The 20373-nt window shown below is 46.1% G+C and overlaps 1 protein-coding gene across 2 annotated transcripts in view; it reads left to right on the top strand.

The window, feature by feature from the left end:
* Positions 1-20373, top strand: part of DRD3 (dopamine receptor D3) — a 1457150-nt gene that overhangs the window by 590828 nt on the left and 845949 nt on the right. The window contains exon 4 of one of the 2 annotated variants that reach the window (XM_069635897.1): positions 14536-14672. In XM_069635897.1, the coding sequence (XP_069491998.1) occupies positions 14536-14672 (137 nt within the window). Of the gene's footprint in view, positions 1-12527; positions 14673-20373 lie in introns of both variants that reach the window. The other variant, XM_069635898.1, reaches the window with a different exon arrangement.

Below are 20373 nucleotides of genomic sequence, written 5' to 3'. Positions count from 1 at the left end.
TAATTCTTTATTTTTAGTTCGCCCTCTAGAGAGGTACTTGAAATTACTTTAACACAACTGCTTCATAGATGAAAAAAATGATTTTATTTGATTTCTCTATCCACAGGGTATAAAAAAGGAGGTACAGCTAGATATATTTCTATTGTGTACTGATATTCCTTTGTTTATTTTAAAAAAAGGATAGTATTTTAGATCTCCAGTCATAGATTGACTAAAGACCAACAGGACCTCCTGGAAAAGGGACTATCCTTTGTTCCTACCACCACAAATGACCCTTTCCAAACCCGTATCGAGGTAGCACAATTAGTCCGTAAAATCAGACTGAAACAATATTTTGAGAATATCACCCACACAGAACTAGAAAAAAGTGCGACCAACCTGAGGGGGAAATCCACCTTCTATCCACCTCCACACGGAATCACTCCGGAATCTATAACATTTGAAAAAGCGCTGCTCAGGAAGATCGAAGAAATGGAGAAAGAACAGCCTGAAACATTCAACAACATCTCGAAGAGAGAAAGATTGGCATTACGAGCTCTGACAGATAATGAACAAATAATAATAAAACCAGCGGACAAGGGTGGAGCCACAGTGCTCCTAGATATACAGGACTATAAACAAATGGTACAAACTTTACTAGAGGAATGAACAAGCTACAGACAATTGGGAAAAGACCCAATGGAAGATGTTAAACAATTGATAGCAACGATCTTGGAAGAAGCCCGAGCAGAGGGTCACATCAGCACAAAAGAGTATGACTATCTAAACCAAACAACACTGAGGAGACCAGCGTTTTGTGCCTTACCTAAATTTCACAAGGGAATCACTCCAATCCCCGGAAGACCTATAGTGTCAGGCATATGCTCGATTTTGGAGCCATTGTCAGAGTTTGTCGACTATTTTCTAAGACCTAAAGTGAACCAGATGAGATCACATTTGAAGGATACCACTGCCGTCCTTCGGCTACTCAAAGATCTACCCTTTGACATAGAAGGCCAATTACTTGTAACTCTGGATATTGAACAGCTATATACAAACATCCCGCAGATGGCAACCCTACAAGTGATCGAGAAAATCCTGAGAGACACAACCCCACCTCTTGAGACGCCAGTTAACCTCATCATGCAATTAGCCGAGATTGCCTAGACTAAGAATTACTTTATGTATGAAACCTCATTTTACGAACAAACATCTGGTACAGCGATGGGCGCTACCTTTGCGCCGAGTCTAGCAAATCTGTATGTAGCGGATTTTGAAGAAAAAACCATCTATCCTATCACCAACCCTTGGGGCACATATATAAAACTGTGGAAGAGATATATCGATGACGTCCTGATGATTTTCCATGGCAATGAACAAGAACTCATCACGTTCATGTTCTGGCTTAACTAACAGAATCCTTTTCTAACTTTTTCTGAAACACATAGTAAGACGTCAGTGCATTTTTTGGACTTGAACCTGGAGATAAGAGATAACCAAATAAACACCAAGGTATACAACAAAATCAGATAGAAATTCTCTTTTGAAATATACGAGCTACCATCCATCCTGCTTGAGAAACAATTTACCCTTTGGACAATTCCTGAGATACCGCAGGAACTGCTCAACAATGCAGGCATATGAACAACCATCAAACCAACTTTATTGCAAGTTACGGGATTGCGGCTATCCCAGACGCATGATAATGAGAGCTAAAAAAAGAGCAAAAAATATTCCGCGAGATACTACTTTGGAACAACATAACAGAAAGATAGATCAAGAAGAGAAGATTCCTTAGATCTTCAGTTTCTCACCCTTAACTAACAAAATTAAAAAAGAAGTGATCAAACTATGGCCACTCTTGAATGTGGGAGAATCAAATCTCGAGAAACCTAGATTTGCAATTAAGCAAGGGAAGAACCTTCGAGACTCGCTTATTCACACCTATAAAGAACCAAGGAAACCCATTGTTACCACCTTATGGAATCAGGCAAAACCAACGGGACATGGACCATGTGGGACCTGCAGTGCATACGCAGGAACCACTAGAACCACATCTATCGACATTGGTTGGCACTACCCATGGCTGCAGAAATATTTCACAAATTGTAACAGTAACAACGTTATTTATTTAATCACCTGCCCCTGCAACAAACAATATGTGGGTATGACCACCCGGTCTATTAAAACTAGACTGGCTGAACATCATGTATCCGCACCAAAAAATTAACTGCTCCCATGGTAACTCACTTTGTTCGACATCAGCATGAAGCGATGGATTTCAAATGGACAGTTATTGAAAAAGTCAACGTCCCTAAACGAGGGGGAAACATACATGACTTACTCTTCAAAAGAGAACAATTGTGGATCTTTCATCTACAACAAGTCCGGCTTGAATGAACCAACTAGCTGGCAGACTCTGGCCACTCTATGATAAAACCATCTCAACTGTATTTGACCATATGTATAATTGTCTGTTAACAATGTGATATTGGTTATGTGATACCACTGAATGTACTTGGTTTACTGCAATTATGTGATCTGTAATCATTCAGCGCCCTCCAGCCTTCTGATCTATTTATTTCACACTGATGTCCCTAATTTGTCAGGACCTGCAGAGTTATACACGTCATGACGACTGTGCGTTAGGACTCAAACCATATATCCCATCAGCATGTGTGAGGGCTTCGCAGTAGCTATTTTCTCTTTACTCTCCTTTTTTTTTCTCCTTGCTCTCCCTCATAACCCTCTGTACTCTGGGTTTTGCTTCTGTTATTACCTTTGCCATGATGAGCCTCACGTGACGTCCGAACAATGGCACCAACACTTACTTTTTAAGGAGAATGTCGACTCACACACTCCACTCCGGAGCAATATTTTTAAATATTTTTAAATGTTTTTATAATATTTTTAAATATTTTCAAATATTTTCAGATATAACCATACAGTATATGGTTATACTAGGCTAGGTACAGTAACGTGCGGACCTTTTACGTCTTATTAATTGATTCAGACGTGCCTGTATACCCATCCAAGATGGCGTGTACTAGGAATCAGTCCCTCGTTTGTGTCCCCGGCCGTCTCCCCGGCGCTGTGGACGCTTAGTTAACACATCATTCAGATGCGGCTGAACTCACGTACAGCCAGGGAAATAACAGCGCACGGACCGGCGTCATCCTTGGCGAGCCGTCCATCCCCAACCTGAAAGTTTCAAGCGTGAAGGTAAGCCCATTTTGTGTGCAAACATTAGGAAAAGCTTAGTCGACCAGACGTGCAGGCATAGGCCTCTGTCCTTTCTCGTTTGTTTCCTATGGACTCTGGAGTGCAATAGATCGATGAGTGGACCTTGCTCTCTTCCAGTTTCTCCCTCCTTTTGCCTGCAACCCCCGTTGGTACATTTACCCCAGGGGATTCTGGCATAATATGATGAGGGATAAGTTTATATATGCTATATCTAATGGCAACTTTCTAGCATAGAGATTTTAAGCCTTTTTTGAGACGTGGCACATAGCTTTGGAGCCCTTTTGAATGAAAACTTGCCGAGGGTTATTTGAATATGACCCTTTTAAATAAGCACTATTTTTTAACTATTTCTGATAAATAATGTTACTGTCCGCCCTCTCTGGTTAAAACATTACCCCCCACTTTGTTTTCCAGATTCCAGAGCATGACAATTGTCTCATGTTTCTTGTGGGAAGTTTAAAAAACTCTTTCTTTCCAACCACATGGATACTCGTGGGGACCCCGATAACTAGGTAAGACCTAGGTTGAATTTACAACATGAGAGCACTGATAAACAATTCAGACCATCATGGTGCTATTCACTCTCCTTCTTTGTCCTCACCCCCCTCTTGTCCCCCTCCCCTTATTATCTGCCAGTGGGATTCCCCGGTACGATCCAACCAGCTACCAAGACATTTACACATTAACCTTTAAGTGTCCGTCCAGCCCTGATGAATGTGGCCCTGTGCCACTGAAACCGGTCGGCTTCAAATATCAGGAAGAGTCTCAGACGAGTATACAATGAATTCAAAACTCATCTGGGCCCTCTGATTCATGACCTCCCATAAAAAAGACGGAAATCATTTAATAACCTCCAACCTGGATTCTGAAAATTAATTATGAGAAAGATCAGAACAGAAGAGGAATACGGGAGATCTAAAATACTATCCTTTTTTTAAAATAAACAAAGGAATATCAGTACACAATAGAAATATATCTAACTGTACCTTTTTTGTACCCTGTGGATAGAGAAATCAAATAAAATCATTTTTTTCATCTATGAAGCAGTTGTGTTAAAGTAATTTCAAGTACCTCTCTAGAGGGCGAACTAAAAATAAAGAATTAAACATTTTGTGAAAATATCCCCACAGAATCGATCAACCTGAGTTTTCTATTGTGTGAATACGTAAGGGTACACTCAGGCTTGAGACCCGTTTCTTGGTCCTTTTGTGTCAAGTAAGATTTATCTAAACCTTCCAGCCATCACCTCTTTTGTTCTGATAGGACCACAATGATGACATCACAGATCACATCACTGGTAACATCACTAATTACATGTTGTAGAATACTGATAACATCACAAATTGCATCACTGATGACATCAATGGTGACAATACTAATTACATTGTATATAATAGATTACATCAATAATGGCATTAGACATAACATGATTAATAAGTTATCTCACAAAAACCTGATTTTCTTAATAATGTAGGCCAAGGACTTGGCCATGAGGAAGGCTGTGGTCACTTGCCATCACCAAATACCATGGCCCTCATTACGAGGTATGCCGGTAAGGCAAAAACGATGCTGGTATGGTAATACCGGCATCGTTTACCGTCCCGTTGCATTCCGACCCGCAAACCCGCTATTAGCGGGACATTAAACAACGGTGCTGCTAATAGCGGCACAGGCGCGTACACGCGCACCTTCAGGTAGCAAATACCGGCATGCCGGTAATAGGGGGAAATCCCAACCTACGCAGACATGCAAATACCGACATCACGAACCCGGTAATCACGGGCTACATGATGCCGGCCATACAGGCATCGCGGACCACCCGCAAACAGCAATCAGGACACAAGGCAGCTGCCACAGGTGCACACAATCCCCACATGTGGAGTCAATGGAGGCTGTGACAGTATAAACTGAGCACACCCACACCCCCCCCCCACAGGTGTAGGCAATGTAGAGTGGCTCCGTACAAAAGGAGCACACCTACACACCACAGCCCTTCCTACACCAAAATGCTACCACTAGCAGTTGCAATCATGGCGCTGGAGGACATGCCTATACTGCTACAACTACAGCAACAACAGCAACAACAACAATTACAGCAGCAACAACAGGCAGCACAGAGGAGACGCAGGAGGAGAAGGAGGTTGAGACAGGCCCAGCAATTACCACCAGCCACTAGTGCCTCGTAGGCAGCCACCAATCCCTCGCACCAGACCCAGCCCATTCAACCTAACCCCTGAGCAGTTCCACACCCTGTACCGGTTGGACCGTGACACCATCAGCACCATAGTGGACATGATACATAACGACATTGCCAGCCACATAGAAATACGCACTGCCATCCCCCCACTACTAAAGGTAGTGTCTGTGCTACACTTCCTGGCCACAGGCACCTACCAACACACAGTGGGCCAGCTGCATGCCATTTCACAACCACTATATTCACGCATGCTGAACCAAGTGCTGGATGCCCTCCTGAAACACGCAAGCAGCCACATATCCCTACCACGGACTGCACAGGAGATAGCTGAAACCAAACTAGGCTTCCATGAACTGGCAGGCATGCCCAATTGTGTTGGTGCCATCGACTGCACCCATGTGGAATTGGTAGTCCCCCATGCCATAGAGGCGGTGTACCGCAATCGCAAGCAATACCACTCCATCAATGTGCAAATGGTATATGACTCCAGCAAGATCATCACCCATTGCTGCGCCCGATTTCCTGGATCCACACATGATGCCATGGTACTGCGCAACTCCACGCTACCCCGTCACATGGAGCGACATGCTGGATCACGTGCCTGGCTGCTTGGTGAGTTGCACAACTGTCTCATTGCGTGCTTTGGGGTACTGAGGTGTGCGGCTGCAGAAGGGGGGGAATAGTGCACCTGGTTGGGAAAGGGGGTGGAATAGTGCACCTGGGTGGGAAAGGGGGGGGGAATAGTGCACCTGGGTGGGAAAGGGGGGGAATAGTGCACCTGGGTGGGAAAGGGGGGGAATAGTGCACCTGGGAGGCTATAGCCAGTGAGGGGAGAATGCATGCAGAGCTAAACACTCCTCACCTGAACCAGCCAAACGCAACATGACATATCACTGGGCCACATTTTACAAATAATGCACATGGATGACAACAAGTAAGAGGCACAACCAGGCCACCATGGTGATGTCAAGCAATGCATGACTGAATAGGTTGGCAACTGTGGCAATGTGGCTAGTGTGACCATGCATAGTAAATATTATACAGCATTAATGGGAGGCTAAACATTGTCGCTCTACCACAGCACATCTGACTCAGCATGCATGCTTACACCCTGCATCATCTATTCAACCCCATCCAGTGTACCACACCTCATTACAGTATACATTGCATCTAGTTGACTATTTAGTACACGTACAGGGACATGTGCATGCCCACACCAAATAGCTGCTGCCATGAATGTGCTCCCTGAAGGTGGCAGGACAGAGTGACACACACCTATTTGTATCTGCTTGCAGGTGATGGAGGATATCCCGTGAGGCCGTGGCTACTTACCCCTGTGCGGAACCCACAGAACAGCCATGAAGAGGAGTACAATCGTGTGCACACTCGTACCCGTGTTGTGATTGAGCAGACCTTTGGCCTGTTGAAGGCGCGGTTCCGCGGCCTAAGCAGGTCTTGTGGGGCACTCCTATATAGGCCTGATAAGGTGGCAAAGATCACCATGGCCTGTGTCATGCTGCACAACATGTGCGTCCGAAGGAATGTACCACTGCCACCTGACATTGACATGCATGGGCCGGGTGAGGATGAAGGGGATGGAGACGGAGGCGAAGGAGCCACCCTGCCAGTACATGATGCACGGGATGGCCATGCTGTACGCCAAGCAGTAATTGACGAATACTTTTGAAACGCAGGGAACATGAAAATAATGTGCCAGTGACACACTGGCTGCATGTGGACATGCACACTTGTTTCATTAGAAGTTCCCCACTGTACACCATCACACATTAAATGTACATGCACAAAAAGAAGTATGTCCAGCCAATGATTTTCTTGCACACAACAGGTGTATTTTCCAGACACGTGATAATGTTACCATAATCCCCTCACAACCCCAAGTGAACTCCCTCACCCACCCTACATACCCCAACAATACCCAAGTGAACTCCCTCACCCACCCTACATACCCCAACAATACCCAAGTGAACTCCCTCACCCACCCTACAAACCCAAAATGTCCACATATGTACAACAAACACTGTTCCCTTGAACAACGTCCATTTTTGCTATGGCATTGTCAGCCCACTCTATTTCTTTTGTATTTTGGGATCCGGGGGTACCATGTCCAAGCGCTGTTCACTCCTCCGCGTCGTCCGCACGGGGCTCGATCGGGCAGAGGTAGAAGGGGTTGTGGCAGTGGAGGTGTCGGTGGCCAGTCCCATGCCTGCCCCAAGGTGTGTGCACTGCATTTGAGGCAGGTTTGCAAGCAGGGCTTGCGTGAGTGCCCCCAGACATTCCCTCATGGCACTTGTGGATGCCTCAACTGCAGCAGTGTTGGCAGCAATGCCTGTGGCAATGGCCCTCATAGAGTCATTACCATCAGCTTTTTGTTGCCGCATTAGTTCAAGCATCGACTCCTGTCGTGCCTCAACCCTTGACAAGCGAGCCTCGAAGGAGTCGTTTGCTGCAGGAGTGCTGGTGGCCGGGGTGGTGGTAGGCAGGGTGGTGGTCGGCAGGGTGCTGGATGGCACTTGGGTGGGGCCCACGTCCAGGGCACTGTCCTCCTCAAAGAGGCATATGTCTGACTCTCCAAGGTCCGAGTCGTGGAGGCAGGGATCGTCCATGCTCTCTGCCTCTGTAGGGGTGGGGAGGCTGGTAATGGGGCTTGGGGTGGGTGTGGCGGGCATGACCGTGTCACCCTCATTCTCCACCTCTGCATCCACAACGTCCGCGGTGGTTGGCGGAGCGGGCATGGAAACGCCTACCACTGTTGTGGGTGGCTGCTACTGGACTGTGGCTGCAGGTGTTTCCTGCAGGGTTACTGCCCGGTGTGGCACACTGCCTGTTGCTCTGGGCAGTTTCTGGGGCTGGGGGGTGGCGGTGGCCCTGGTCCCTTGCGTGTGCAGTGGATGAACTTGCACCCCTGTCCTGTCTGCCATCTTCCTCATCGGTGACTGAGGGATAGAAGAGATGCAGGTCATCAGTGATGGTGACACATGGCAGCGATTATCTATTGCGCTGTGATAAGTTCATACATTCATGCATCAATTTATTTCAGGGTGGGGCATTTGGTGTTCTGAGGGGGCATGTAGGCAATCAATGCATGGCTGGTGGCATGGCATTGGTATGGTGTCTGTGTGGTGAGTTCCATGGGCACGGTTGGGTCATGTTGCACTTGTGTTGGGATTGGGATTGGGACTCAGCATGCATTTGTGTGTAGCAGGGTGTGGCACACATTCTTGACTGGATATGTTGATGTGGGCCTCGAACATGCATTGCCTTGCCTAGTCTCACTACCACCTCGCTTGTGCAACATCATGGTTTAGCCTACATGGATGTGATGGGTCACTCACCTTCTTCTGTGGATGATGCAGCGCCCACCTCCTGGTCTCTGATTCACTCTATGGATTCTGGATCAATAAAGGTACTGGCTGTCTCCTCCCATGCTGTCAACTTCACTGGGGAGTGTGGGCCCACGCCCGTCACCATGGCGGACCTCCTGTTCTCTGCAAGGATCTTCCTCACCCTGAGGTGGAGGTCATCCCACCGCTTCTGACAGTCGCGCACACTCCTTGGGGTGGTTCCCACTGCAGACACCCTCTGCGCGACCTCCTGCCAGACTTCCTTCTTCTTGGTCTGGAGCGCATGCTTCATGTCGGTGCTCCTGATGATGTCCGCATGCTGGGCCAGGATGTCAGCAAGCATACTTAGTTCAGCGTCTGAAAAACGCTGTTTGCGCTTCCTGGGGGTTGCCTTCCTGGTAGCTTTGGACATCCTGGTTCTATTCTGCCACAGCACAACACAAAAGGACTGGTGGTTGGGGAGGATGGCAATGGATTGTGTTTTTAAAGATGGCCGCTGGCCCATTTCCCGTTCCTGCGTGATGACGTAATTTCCGGGTTCGGTTTTTGCAAACACTGTATTACCATGCCAGTATTACCGTGCTGGTATTTAGGGGTTGTTATGAGGCGTTACCGCTATGGACGGGTACCGTGATGCCGTTATAGGGGAGTTGGAGGCCCTTTAGCGGCATGGCGGTTTTGCCACCACCGACATGGGGAAACGCGCGTGCTCGCACACTCGTAATCACCCGGTATTAGCGGGTTCATACATGCACGGACCCGCTCATTCCGGCATGCCAGTAATGAACCCGGATTTACCGGGATACTCGTAATGAGGGCCCATGTCTAGTAGTCAGTTAGTGTTACAAAATACCAATGTGCATGGTTGGAAAGCATGCCTTGTGGCCTGTCGCTGTTTTAATGTATACAGTGGCCAACTTCGAAAGATGTTGTCAATGGCCATAGCTAAAGGCCATAGCTAGTGCTCATTAATATGTTAGAATGTGCCGTTGGCATGGCCAAAGGCTGTGGCCACTGTCTAGTATTGTGTTGAAGACCATGGCTAGTGGCTGGTTAGTGTGTATAATATACAGTGGGCATGGCCAAATGCATTAGATAGGGGCTGGTTAGTGCTGTATAATGCACAGTGGGCATGTCCAAAGTCCATCGCTTATGGCATGTTAGTATTTTAAAATATACAGTGGACGTGGCCAAAGAATGTACAAACTGCTCATGGTCAAATGCCATGGTTAGTGGCCCATTCATATAAATATGGTGCTATTCTGCGGCTGCGAATGCAGGCTGAACCTCTTCACATCATCTTGGGGGTGTGTCGATGCTATGGTTGAAGGGATTGAATGTATATTAGTTTATTCAGACCCCTTGTTAAACCCACTTTACAGTGTGTAGTATTGTTGTTGTATGCACTAGGGTGCTTATAAAGCATCCTCGTTGCAGAATAGTTTTTCTCCTGGGATGGATGAGTGGGGCTATGCACTAGTCCATTCTATCTCCTCATTTAAGCCCATTATATGGCTTTTTGGCATGAAAATCAGTGTTTCGTCCTTATCTCTGTGTTGTTCCCTCTTCTCTCACTCATCAGTACTGTTCATGAGATCATGATTTCTTTGTGACCATATTCCATGTAATGTGTGATCAACGGGGCTGTCGCATGCTGTATTCACATGCAGCACCGAGGCTCAGTGATGAGCTTTTTTTATTGTTATCTATATTTTACCTACATATACCTCATTTTCCTGGGGCAAGTGATCTGGCAAATGACCATTGTAGAATCATAATTTGATTCATATTTCCACTTCCATGGTTTATTGAGGCCCTCATCAATCTTTATTGTGTGGGGTGTGTAGGTACATGCTGTGCAACCTGCACATGCGGGGAGTGCCCACAGTTCCGGCAGTGTGAATGGCGTGACTGCTGTTCTGTTGCATGCATCTGTTTTTACTAAAACATCCCTGATGCTTCAATACTTTCTATGGGCAAACAACGGTGGCTGGAGTTTAGATGCCAATGTTTTGTAATGATCGTCCTCATGCTGAATAAGCCTGAAACAGTATCGACACCTACCAATCTATTTTCTCTACAGATCCAGAAACCAACCAAGCAAACAGCCCATGGACCTGCTGAGCCTCGTTCATACACTGCACCCACAGAGATCAGCTGTTCTCAGTAGTTAGGGACATTACAAGCTCAAAAGAGCTCTGCGCTGTTGTGTCATTTTTTTTCTTCTTTGTTTTGAACGCTTAAGTGCAGTAAAGGTTAAATGTCTGCAGACACAGCAGCAGTGAGTGACAAGGAGCAGCTATTGTCCTCCTAGGTGCCAATGGTTTGTGCTTAAAAATGGAAAGGATAATTAAATATGTATGCTGTGTTGTTTTTTCATGCACTGTGTGTCTTTCTAGATTCAGAAGCAATAATTTTACTTGCATTATTCTGCATGCTTGTAATTTAGGCTTTCCTTCAGGGTGTGGGGTCTGTAGAGCAAGAATAATTCTATTTATGTGCTGTCAGGTTGGTTTATTGTGTTGTTTTTGTGCATTTCAAGTCATTTCTGTTAATTGAGTCCAGTGTATTTACACTTTTTACAAGCATGTCACTTGTCTGCCATGACTCAAACCCTAGCCCCACCCTATCACACTCTTCCACACCCCACATGCGATCGATTCCAGAGTATGTGTTTCCCATTTCCAGTACTGGTCCCGTACATGTTCTTTGCTCTCTCCCAATCCCTTTGGAGGGGGGTGACGGCCCCCACCCCCAAAATAAAAAAAATAAAAATAATCAGTATTTTTCACTGTTTTTCTTTCGTTAAAAATGTTTTTGTTAAAACATTTTTCGACAAAATCACATAGATCCATCAGATAGCTCTACCCAACCCAGCTATAATTGGCTATACCCTCAGAGTCCTCATCCCATAGCCCCCGCGCCCTACCCGCGGGCATACTCACTCTATATCTGCAATCCTGCATGACACCAGCCCCCAGTGCCCACTACATCCAGCTGCTCTGCACAGTACCGTCCCACCCACCCACTCATATACCAGCAGCCTGTGTGGCCCACCTTCATACCCGCTTCCTCTCCTGGATTTCTATGGCAGGAACTGAATATCTGTGGGTCTCTTGGATGAGCTGATGGGCAGTAAGGGGGGCTCCCTCATGGAAGCACACAGATCCAGGGGTGTGAGCGGTGTAGAGTCTGCAGGGGGCACGATGTGTGCATCCGCGTATGTTAAGGATGTTGTCTTTTGGATGGAATGTCATCCTTTATATGTAGCTCTGACAACACTAATTTAAAAACCTTTTACATCCCTCTCTTTTCTCCTACACTTTTCCCCTGTTCCCTGTAAACCCTGGTTCATTTAATGTCTGTGTTCTCTGTGTCTCTCCATTTCTTGTTGGTCCTTGTTCTTTTCATCTCACTCCCGACCCTATCTTGCCTCCTATGGTCTACTTTTGTTTCTTCTTTCCATTTCCCTTCTACCCATGCCTATCCCGTCTTGTCCTACGCCTGCAACCTCTCTCTCACCGCCTCCTCTCTCTCTTGTTCCTTTGACATGTTTATTAACAATCACAATTCTCGCTCTCCAACTTCTTCTCTCTCCCTGTCACTCCATGTCTGTATGCATTCAATGTCTACTCTGCCCCTTGCCCACGTCCACCGTATACCTCATTCCTGTATAAAATCTCTTTCTTTAATCCTCTCTGACTTTCCCTCGAATCTTCCGCCTGCAACGGGCTGTCTCTGTTCAGTGCCTCTCTCTTTCTTTCCCATCTCATGCCCTCTCAACACACTATTATACATTCCTCTCACGTTCCCTTTACTTTTCTTCTGTTCTATTTTGCTCCCTCGCTTCTCCATTGCACTCCTGATGGTCAACCTACTTTCCTTGCATGTACTTGGCCCTGGCCTCCTCAAAACCCATCATCCTCACTTCTTTCTATTCTCCTGCCCTCCCTTCTTTACCTACCCTTGGTTTCCAAACCTACCTACCCTGCGCCCACTTCTGCTCTTCCCTCCTCTTTCTCCTTGTTTACTTCTGGCCTCCTTCTGCTTTGCCCCCTCCCTCTGCTTTGCCGCTTTTGATCTCTGCTCTCCCCTCCTCTTTCTCCTCTTTTACATCTGACCTCCCTCCCTTTGCTTTGCCCCTTTTGATCTCTGTTCTTCCCACCTATTTCTCCTCGTTTACTTCTGGTCTCCCTGCGCCCCTCTGCTTTGCCCCTCCCGCTGCTTTGCCCTTTTTGTCTGCTTGTCCCTCCTCTTTCTCCTTGTTTATTCTGGCCTCCCTCTGCTTTACCCCCTCCTACTGCTTTGCCCCTTTTTGATCTCTGCTCTTCCCTCCTCTCTCTCTTATTATTATTTATTATTATTACTCCGGCCTCCCTATGCTTTGCCCCTCTTGATCTCTGCTCTTTCCTCCTCTTTCTCCTTGTTTACTTCTGGCCTCCCTCTGCTTTGGCCCCTCCCTCTTCTGTGCCCCTTTTTTATCTCTGCTCTTCCCTCCTCTTTCTCCTTGTTTACTTCTGGCCTCCCCCTGCTTTGGCCCCTCCCTCTTCTGTGCCCCTTTTTTTTTTATCTCTGCTCTTCCCTCCTCTTTCTCCTTATTTACATCTGACCTCCCTGCCTCTGCTTTGCCCTTCCCTCTGCCCTTTTTTTTATCTCTGCTCTTCACTCCTCTTTCTCCTTGTTTATTCTGGCCTCCCTCCTACTGATTTGCCCCTTTTTGATCTGTGCTCTTCCCTCCTCCCTCTCCTTGTTTACTCCTGGCCTCCCTCTGCTTTGCCCCTCTTGATCTCTGCTCTTCCCGTCTCTTTCTCCTTGTTTACATCTGAACTCCCTGCCTCTGCTTTGCCCCTCCCTCTGCTTTGCCCCTTTTGATCTCTGCTCTTCCCACCTCTTTCTCCTTGTTTACTTCTGGCCTCCCTCCCTCTGCTTTGCCCCTTTTGATCTCTGCTCCTCCCTCCTCTTTCTCTTTGTTTACTCCTGGCATCCCTCCCTCTGCTTTGCTCCTTTTGATCTCTGTTCTTCCCTCCTCTTTCTCCTTGTTTACATCTGACCTCCCTGCCTCTGCTTTTCCCCTCCCTCTGCTTTGCCCCTCTTGATCTCTGCTCTTCCCTTCTCTTTCTCCTTGTTTACATCTGAACTCCCTGCCTCTGCTTTTCCCCTCCCTCTGCTTTGCCCCTTTTGATCTCTGCTCTTCCTACATCGTTCTCCTTGTTTACTTTTGGCCTTCCTACCTCCCCACCCTCTGCTTTGCCCCTTTTGATCTCATGCCTTCCTCTTCTTGATCCCGGCTGGTCACTCGACTTTGGTCCCTTCTGCACCCCATTGGCCCTTTCTGGTCTCCCCACACCTCATTGTTGGCCCCTTCTGATCTCTGTGTCTACCTCTCCTTGTTATCCTTCTGATTTCCTCACCTGCCTCTTCTTCGCGGTTTCCTGTGATCTCCCTACCAATCTCACTTTGATCCTTTTCATGTCTCCAATCTTCCAACCCTTCCCGTTATTTCCTCATGTTCCTCTCACTGCATCCTCTTGGCTCCTCTCTGGTCTACCCATCTCCCTCCTCTTGGCACCCTGGTGGTCTCCACATTGCATTCCCCTTGACCTCATTCTTGTATTGTCACCTCCCTCTCCTTGACCAACTTCTGGCATCACATCTCCCTCTTGTTATCACGGCATCTTCCTCTCCTTGTCTCCCTGCCACATGCATGTGTTATCCTCTTCCACTATCCTTCTGTGCATCGGATTTACTTCTCAGGTACACAGCTGTGGTTATGCCAGTCCAGTACAACACCGGGCAGAGCTCCTGCAAGCGTGTCTCACTCATGATTCTGGCAGTCTGGGTCCTGTCATTCGCCGTGTCATGTCCACTCTTGTTCGGCTTCAACACCACAGGTAACCACCTCATGGACTGCCTTCTCCATCCTTGAGTAATCTTCTAATAGCAGAGGTTGAAGTGATTGGGAACTAACAGGCACTGAGTTCCACTACTTGTATTTGTTTACTGGTTTAGTTCGCGGCCATGTTTACATTTCCGCAGCTGTCCTGTTTACTGTTAAAGTATGACTCTTCATTTTACTTACTAGGCGCTTTGAAGCTTGCCAGATGGTCCCTGTGTGTTTGTGGGGGGAACTGTCGGGAAAGCTTGCGCTGCTTAAAAAAATAATTTTGGGCAAGTGTGCTGTACAAAAGTAGGAGCAAATATTCAACACATTCGGCATCTGCGATTTTGCCGTTAAATTCCGTGGCAGAACATTGGCTTAGTAAAAAATCGTATTTCTTAGATCTCCGTATTCTTTCAGCTATAATGATTTCCCGCTTCCATTTTTTGCTGGCTCGAATCTGTACGTTTATTGGTCACATAAGCAGAGCAGGGGCGTTGAATAAGCACAGCAGATGTTGCACAGAGTGGACCGCTTATGTGCAGGCCTCTCTGTACAATATTCATTGTTAATTAACAACGACTCCCAGGACCCCCCTAGTCAATTTGCAATACGTGTAGCAAATATTTTCACATCTTTTTCTGTTGAATTCCTCTTATGTTTGAAATATGTGGACCTTGGTATTTTTTTTATGTTTACTACGGTGGCACATGTACATGTTCAACTTATAGGGTTATAATTTCCAATATGAAGGAAAACTATTATATGAACTGTGGCTGTAAGAAATGCACAGCACCATGTGTGCATGCATGTGTACCCCTAAGTATGCAAACAATTCTAAATGCCACCTGCCATGTCCACATATGGCGAGAGGCATGCACATGGATTTCTATAGAATCTGCCTGATTTTAGCACTTACAGGATATATGCGCAGACTCAATGAGACTCCAGAGCGTCTCCGCTCCCATCAAAATCAGATGCCGCCAAAGTTGTCCGAATTTTGTGACGGAGCGGATGGAATTGGCAGAAACAGTCATTTACGATCTGTGCCCTGCTCCTTGTCGCAAATCCACAAAAAATGCACACTGGGTAAAAACTTTACTTTATTTATTTATTTTATTTGTGTACAGGAGAAGCAATGCACTTTTGATCACAAAAGAACGTACACTAGATAAGAAATCAAATTTGACTGGAAGCAGTCAATGGAATGAGTTTGAGGGACATTCTGACCTGTTTGTGGAGGGGAGTAAATGGAACAGTCACCGGGGACAATACATAAGTGGACATCCATAGATTAAGGACAACAAACATCAGACAGTTTGAGTTGAGGTATGCAGTAGTTTATGCATGGTTTTTAAGCAGAGAGACCGTTTGTGCTGATCAAAATGATCCCAAATACTCATAGATCATTTTAGGGTTATTAAGAGTCTCCCCATATCATCCTCTGGAGATGATACAGTGAAAGAAAAATGTAATTGACTACAGGTTTGTGCTCCATTTAGAAGTCAGTACTTTCCCGCCTCTGTCTGAATGTAGTGCTTTGGACAACTTAGGCATCACCGTAGAACTCCCTCTCTTTGTATTCTTGAACTTTTGTGAATCACAAGAATGTGAAATGGTTGTGCAACAATCTAAAATGTCACATCACGCTTGACAATGAAAGGAAAATCAAAATGTCTACCTCCCGTGCGCTCTTCTACAATTTCTAGAATTTAAAGGAGGAAAACCTATCCAATCCCTCATAGCAGCTACCTCTATAATGAGATATTGGTTTTGATTTAAAATAGCAGATTAAAAAGCAATCTAGGAGGAATCGCTTCTTTTGCCCATCAGACCCTTTTGTCTTTATTCACCCTTGGCCCATGCCTAAGTACATGCATTTCTGCATGTGAACACCCTCACCCCTGCCCTCTGCCCACCCATGGTATGACTGTTTCACTACTTTTTTTGTTACACTTCTGCATCTGGCATACACTCTTTGTAAACATATGCATGCCTCTCTGCGTGTGCGTGCGTGCGTGCGTGCGTGTGTGTTTCTGTGTGCAGGCATGCGTGCGCATGTGTCTTGGTTCCTGTTCCTACCCTTGTTGGGACTTGAGCATGAAAATACACCCAGATGGGCCCCTGATGTTGCTGTGGTTCACTAAACCCAAGTCCCCACCTGGTAATGTCTTTCATATGATTTTAAATTACTTTAAAAGCATCTGTGCCAATTTTCACAACTTAAAAAAAAAAATTGCCATGTGGGGACCATTAGCTGTCTTAGATTCCTTAAATTACTTATATTTAAAAATACAATTCTGCATTAGTTTGTGTTGCTTTAAAACCACCATATTCAAATTTGGAAATTATTGTACTGAATTCCAAAACAGAGTAAGGCTAGTAACTCGTGTTCAAGTCCCCACATGAGGCTGCCGTACACACAATTAAAAAACGATGTTTTTGCACATTTGAAGTAGGATCCATAAATATGAATTTTTTATGAACTAGTTTCTGTTATTATTATAGTTTAAAAACATTGGGAAAGGGCGGTCCCCACAAGGAAGGTCCCACACATAGTCCTCACAAGGTAAGAAGTGTATGCGTGAATGAGTTCAGGTCGGACCTGGCGGGCAGAGCGAGACCCGCAAGCACAACTCATATTATGGCAGTACGGTAGCAACGGTGCCGGTAGCGATACCGGCACCGTTGTTGCCTTACAGCCAGACTTGTAATGAGGCCCCATGATTGTGTTTCAGTGTGTGTTTGTGCCCCAGTCAAGCATTTCAATAGCACAATCTGAGGGAGGAGTGCGTAGCCCAAATAATGTGTACCCCTCCCTTCCAATGCGGAATCTCTCATCTTTGGCCCAAGTAAGCGACTTGCTAACGAACATATGGACCGCGCCAATGGCGGCGTTGCAGAGCACGCGGAAGAGGCAGCAGACGACAACTAAGGAAGGAGAGCATCATGCTCATGTCGCTCTGAGAGGGATGTTGGCACGCTCTGGGCCTGCTGGCACTTGACCAAGGACTGTACTGGCAGGCCTGAGCCGTAGAGTCGCTGGTGAACAGCTTGGTGCAGATTGACAGTTTCGGACGCCCACGGCACCAGCACAACCGTCGCTTGATCCCGGGCCCTATCTAACATGGCGGCACACATTTCCAACTGGGAAACTTAACTAGAGCCTCCAAAACACGTTCAAACGCATTTGCGAATCATGGGTACTCAGAGAGAATGCCACGTGCAGATTTGGGACACGTATTTGCTTAGACTGTGTACGACACCCCGGAGATCTCCCGTCTTCGTTTGAATGTCTTTTCATTGTGCGGGCCACTACTGTGTGAGCATAACACGGGTAGTGTGCCAGACTCTGCTGCCCAGGAAATGCTGGCAGCTGCCCATTTCTGCGTCATTGGAAAAGTTTGTCATAGGTGCCAGCTTTTTAGAGTCATCTCGAGGGTCACTTGTGTGGTGCCCTAGCGCCTGTGCCCCTCCCTCAAAAAATGTGAATATTTGCATAACCACACCCACCACCTTAAAAAGATAGAATATGCTATAAACCCACCACATTGAGGGCATTTTGCATTAGAATCATGAACAAGCTCAGTCACTTGGATTTTACATTTGTAATAGTTGTAATAGTGTACATAACTGTATTTACCCAAAAGAGATGACCTCCATTTAAGTGACTCTGTTTCGCCATTGGTTTGACAGGAGAGCATGTAATCGTATTTGCATCTCTCAGTGAAAGTGTGTACTGCATTGCACTTTTGACTTTAATCCCTGCACGTGCACGCTCAGAATGCTCCCAAGGCCTACAAGGACCGCCTCTTTCTTTCTCTACACTGTTATTATATTTGCCTTTCGTTCCCTTGTTCCCTCCCCGACGCTTTGAAACACAATTTACTTGATGTATAAGCATCTTACAAATGCACTAAATAAACACAAATCAGTGTCGCCCCGGGAGGATAGCTCAGCGGCAACGTGCTTGCCTTGGAAACAAGACGACACGAAGTAACACACAGGTTCGATCCCCATGTCAGCGCTTAGAAACCTCTGGGTATGAAGCGCGTTATAAATATCCAACTAAGACATATTCTTGTAACAGCCCCTCGATGCCCCCGGGCTGTGTGAGCACTTTAAAAATGCAAGTAAATAAATCAAAGTGTTACTTATTGCTGGGATTGCAATGGTGCTCCTTGTGATCTTGGGTAAAACACCCTTCTGAGCTCTTATGTTCAACAAAACAAACCACACATAGCCGCGCTCAGCAGCAGATGGCGGGTAGCAACCGAGAAAAGCACACCTACGCTCAGCGAACGGTGTCAAGCGAACTGAAGCTGCCAATAGCACATCACAGCTCCCTTGCTCTTTTCTCCTGCTCAGTCCAACTAACTTACCCTCCTCCCCCTTGCTTTACAGATCCGCCAGACCACCAAGAAACTATGCAGGTGGCACTAGTGCGCCGTATAAGATCCTTTAACATAACATAACAATCCGTAACTTTCTTGACATATTGAAACAATAATTAAGTTGTATTCCTAGTAATGGAGCCAAAACAATTGTCCAGACTTATACTTAATCACATTGTAAACAATTATATATCTGTTATGATTATTTTAAGAAATTAGTTTTATTTTTAACTGGGCCTACCAATACCCTGTGAAAATTACTCTATGACTCTTACATCGCCCCATGGACTAACATTTTTGCCAGGTAAGGTTTGCTCCAGATCACACACTTTAAGTGGAGAAGCTAGGATTTGAGCCCTTCCTGCAGTTTAGGCCCCTGACTGACCACATAGCTTCTCAGATCTGGTTGTTAGAAATATGTTATTAACCAAACTGAGCAACACACAAATCCTGGTAGAAGTGCATTAAGAAAAATGTGTATGACTCTAGACGAATCATTCTCCACCTGCTTCTGCAACTTCATTTGAAGCCTTAAGCGAACCCAACCTACAGCTTCAATTCTGCACAATGTAAAGAAAATGCAAAGTTGCACAGGAAAGAAAGGATTTTTGCACCTAGCATCATGGACATATATTAGGTAATTTGAAATGTGACAAAGGGTCATTTCCATAGTCAACTGTTGGAGCTGTATGGGAGCTTTGGAATGCAAAGGTATCATCAGCTCTTGAAACTCAAACGTTAATTCTAATTTAGAAGACTTGCCCCCTTTCAAACTGGCATACAAGTTAAGCGTGCTGCGAGCCTCTGATGCCAGCTCTGCGAGGGTGGCATTGGAGACGCAGCAACCTTCCATTCACCATTTTGGAGGTGGGAGGGTGCGAGGGGCTGGCTGCAGGGCCTGGCAAGTCTGTAAAGCTGTGGTCAACACACGGGGTCAATGCCCTTGTGATTGTTTACAGTAGCAGACCACAGCAAAGCCACTGCCACCAGATAAAAGGCTCGCTTGTCATCTGCAAGGGTCATCACTTTAGAAACGCGATGCCCTGGCATCTCAACTTGCTCTGCTCGCAGGCTTCCCGACCTCTTTGTGGCCCCAGGGTTATGTGTTTAATGTTGGGTCAACCCCCCGAGTGGCAGGTCAGTTGGCAGCTATGATACGTGGTTTCTAGTATAAAAAAAAAGAAGAAGCAATAAAGCAGTAGGTAAGGATGAAACATTTATGAGACAAACAGGTTTCCTGGTACTAGTGTCCAGTACCACTTTGATCCCTTTCTCAAGCAGTTTAGCAAACAATAAATGTTGTACGTGATCTCTTCCTTC

This window comes from Ambystoma mexicanum, chromosome 7p (genome assembly GCF_040938575.1).
Source record: "Ambystoma mexicanum isolate Mex_15411 chromosome 7p, UKY_AmexF1_1, whole genome shotgun sequence".
Taxonomy (NCBI): Eukaryota; Metazoa; Chordata; class Amphibia; order Caudata; family Ambystomatidae; genus Ambystoma; species Ambystoma mexicanum.
Note: the sequence above shows the minus strand (reverse complement) of the source record. Positions and strands in the feature narration are given on the sequence as shown.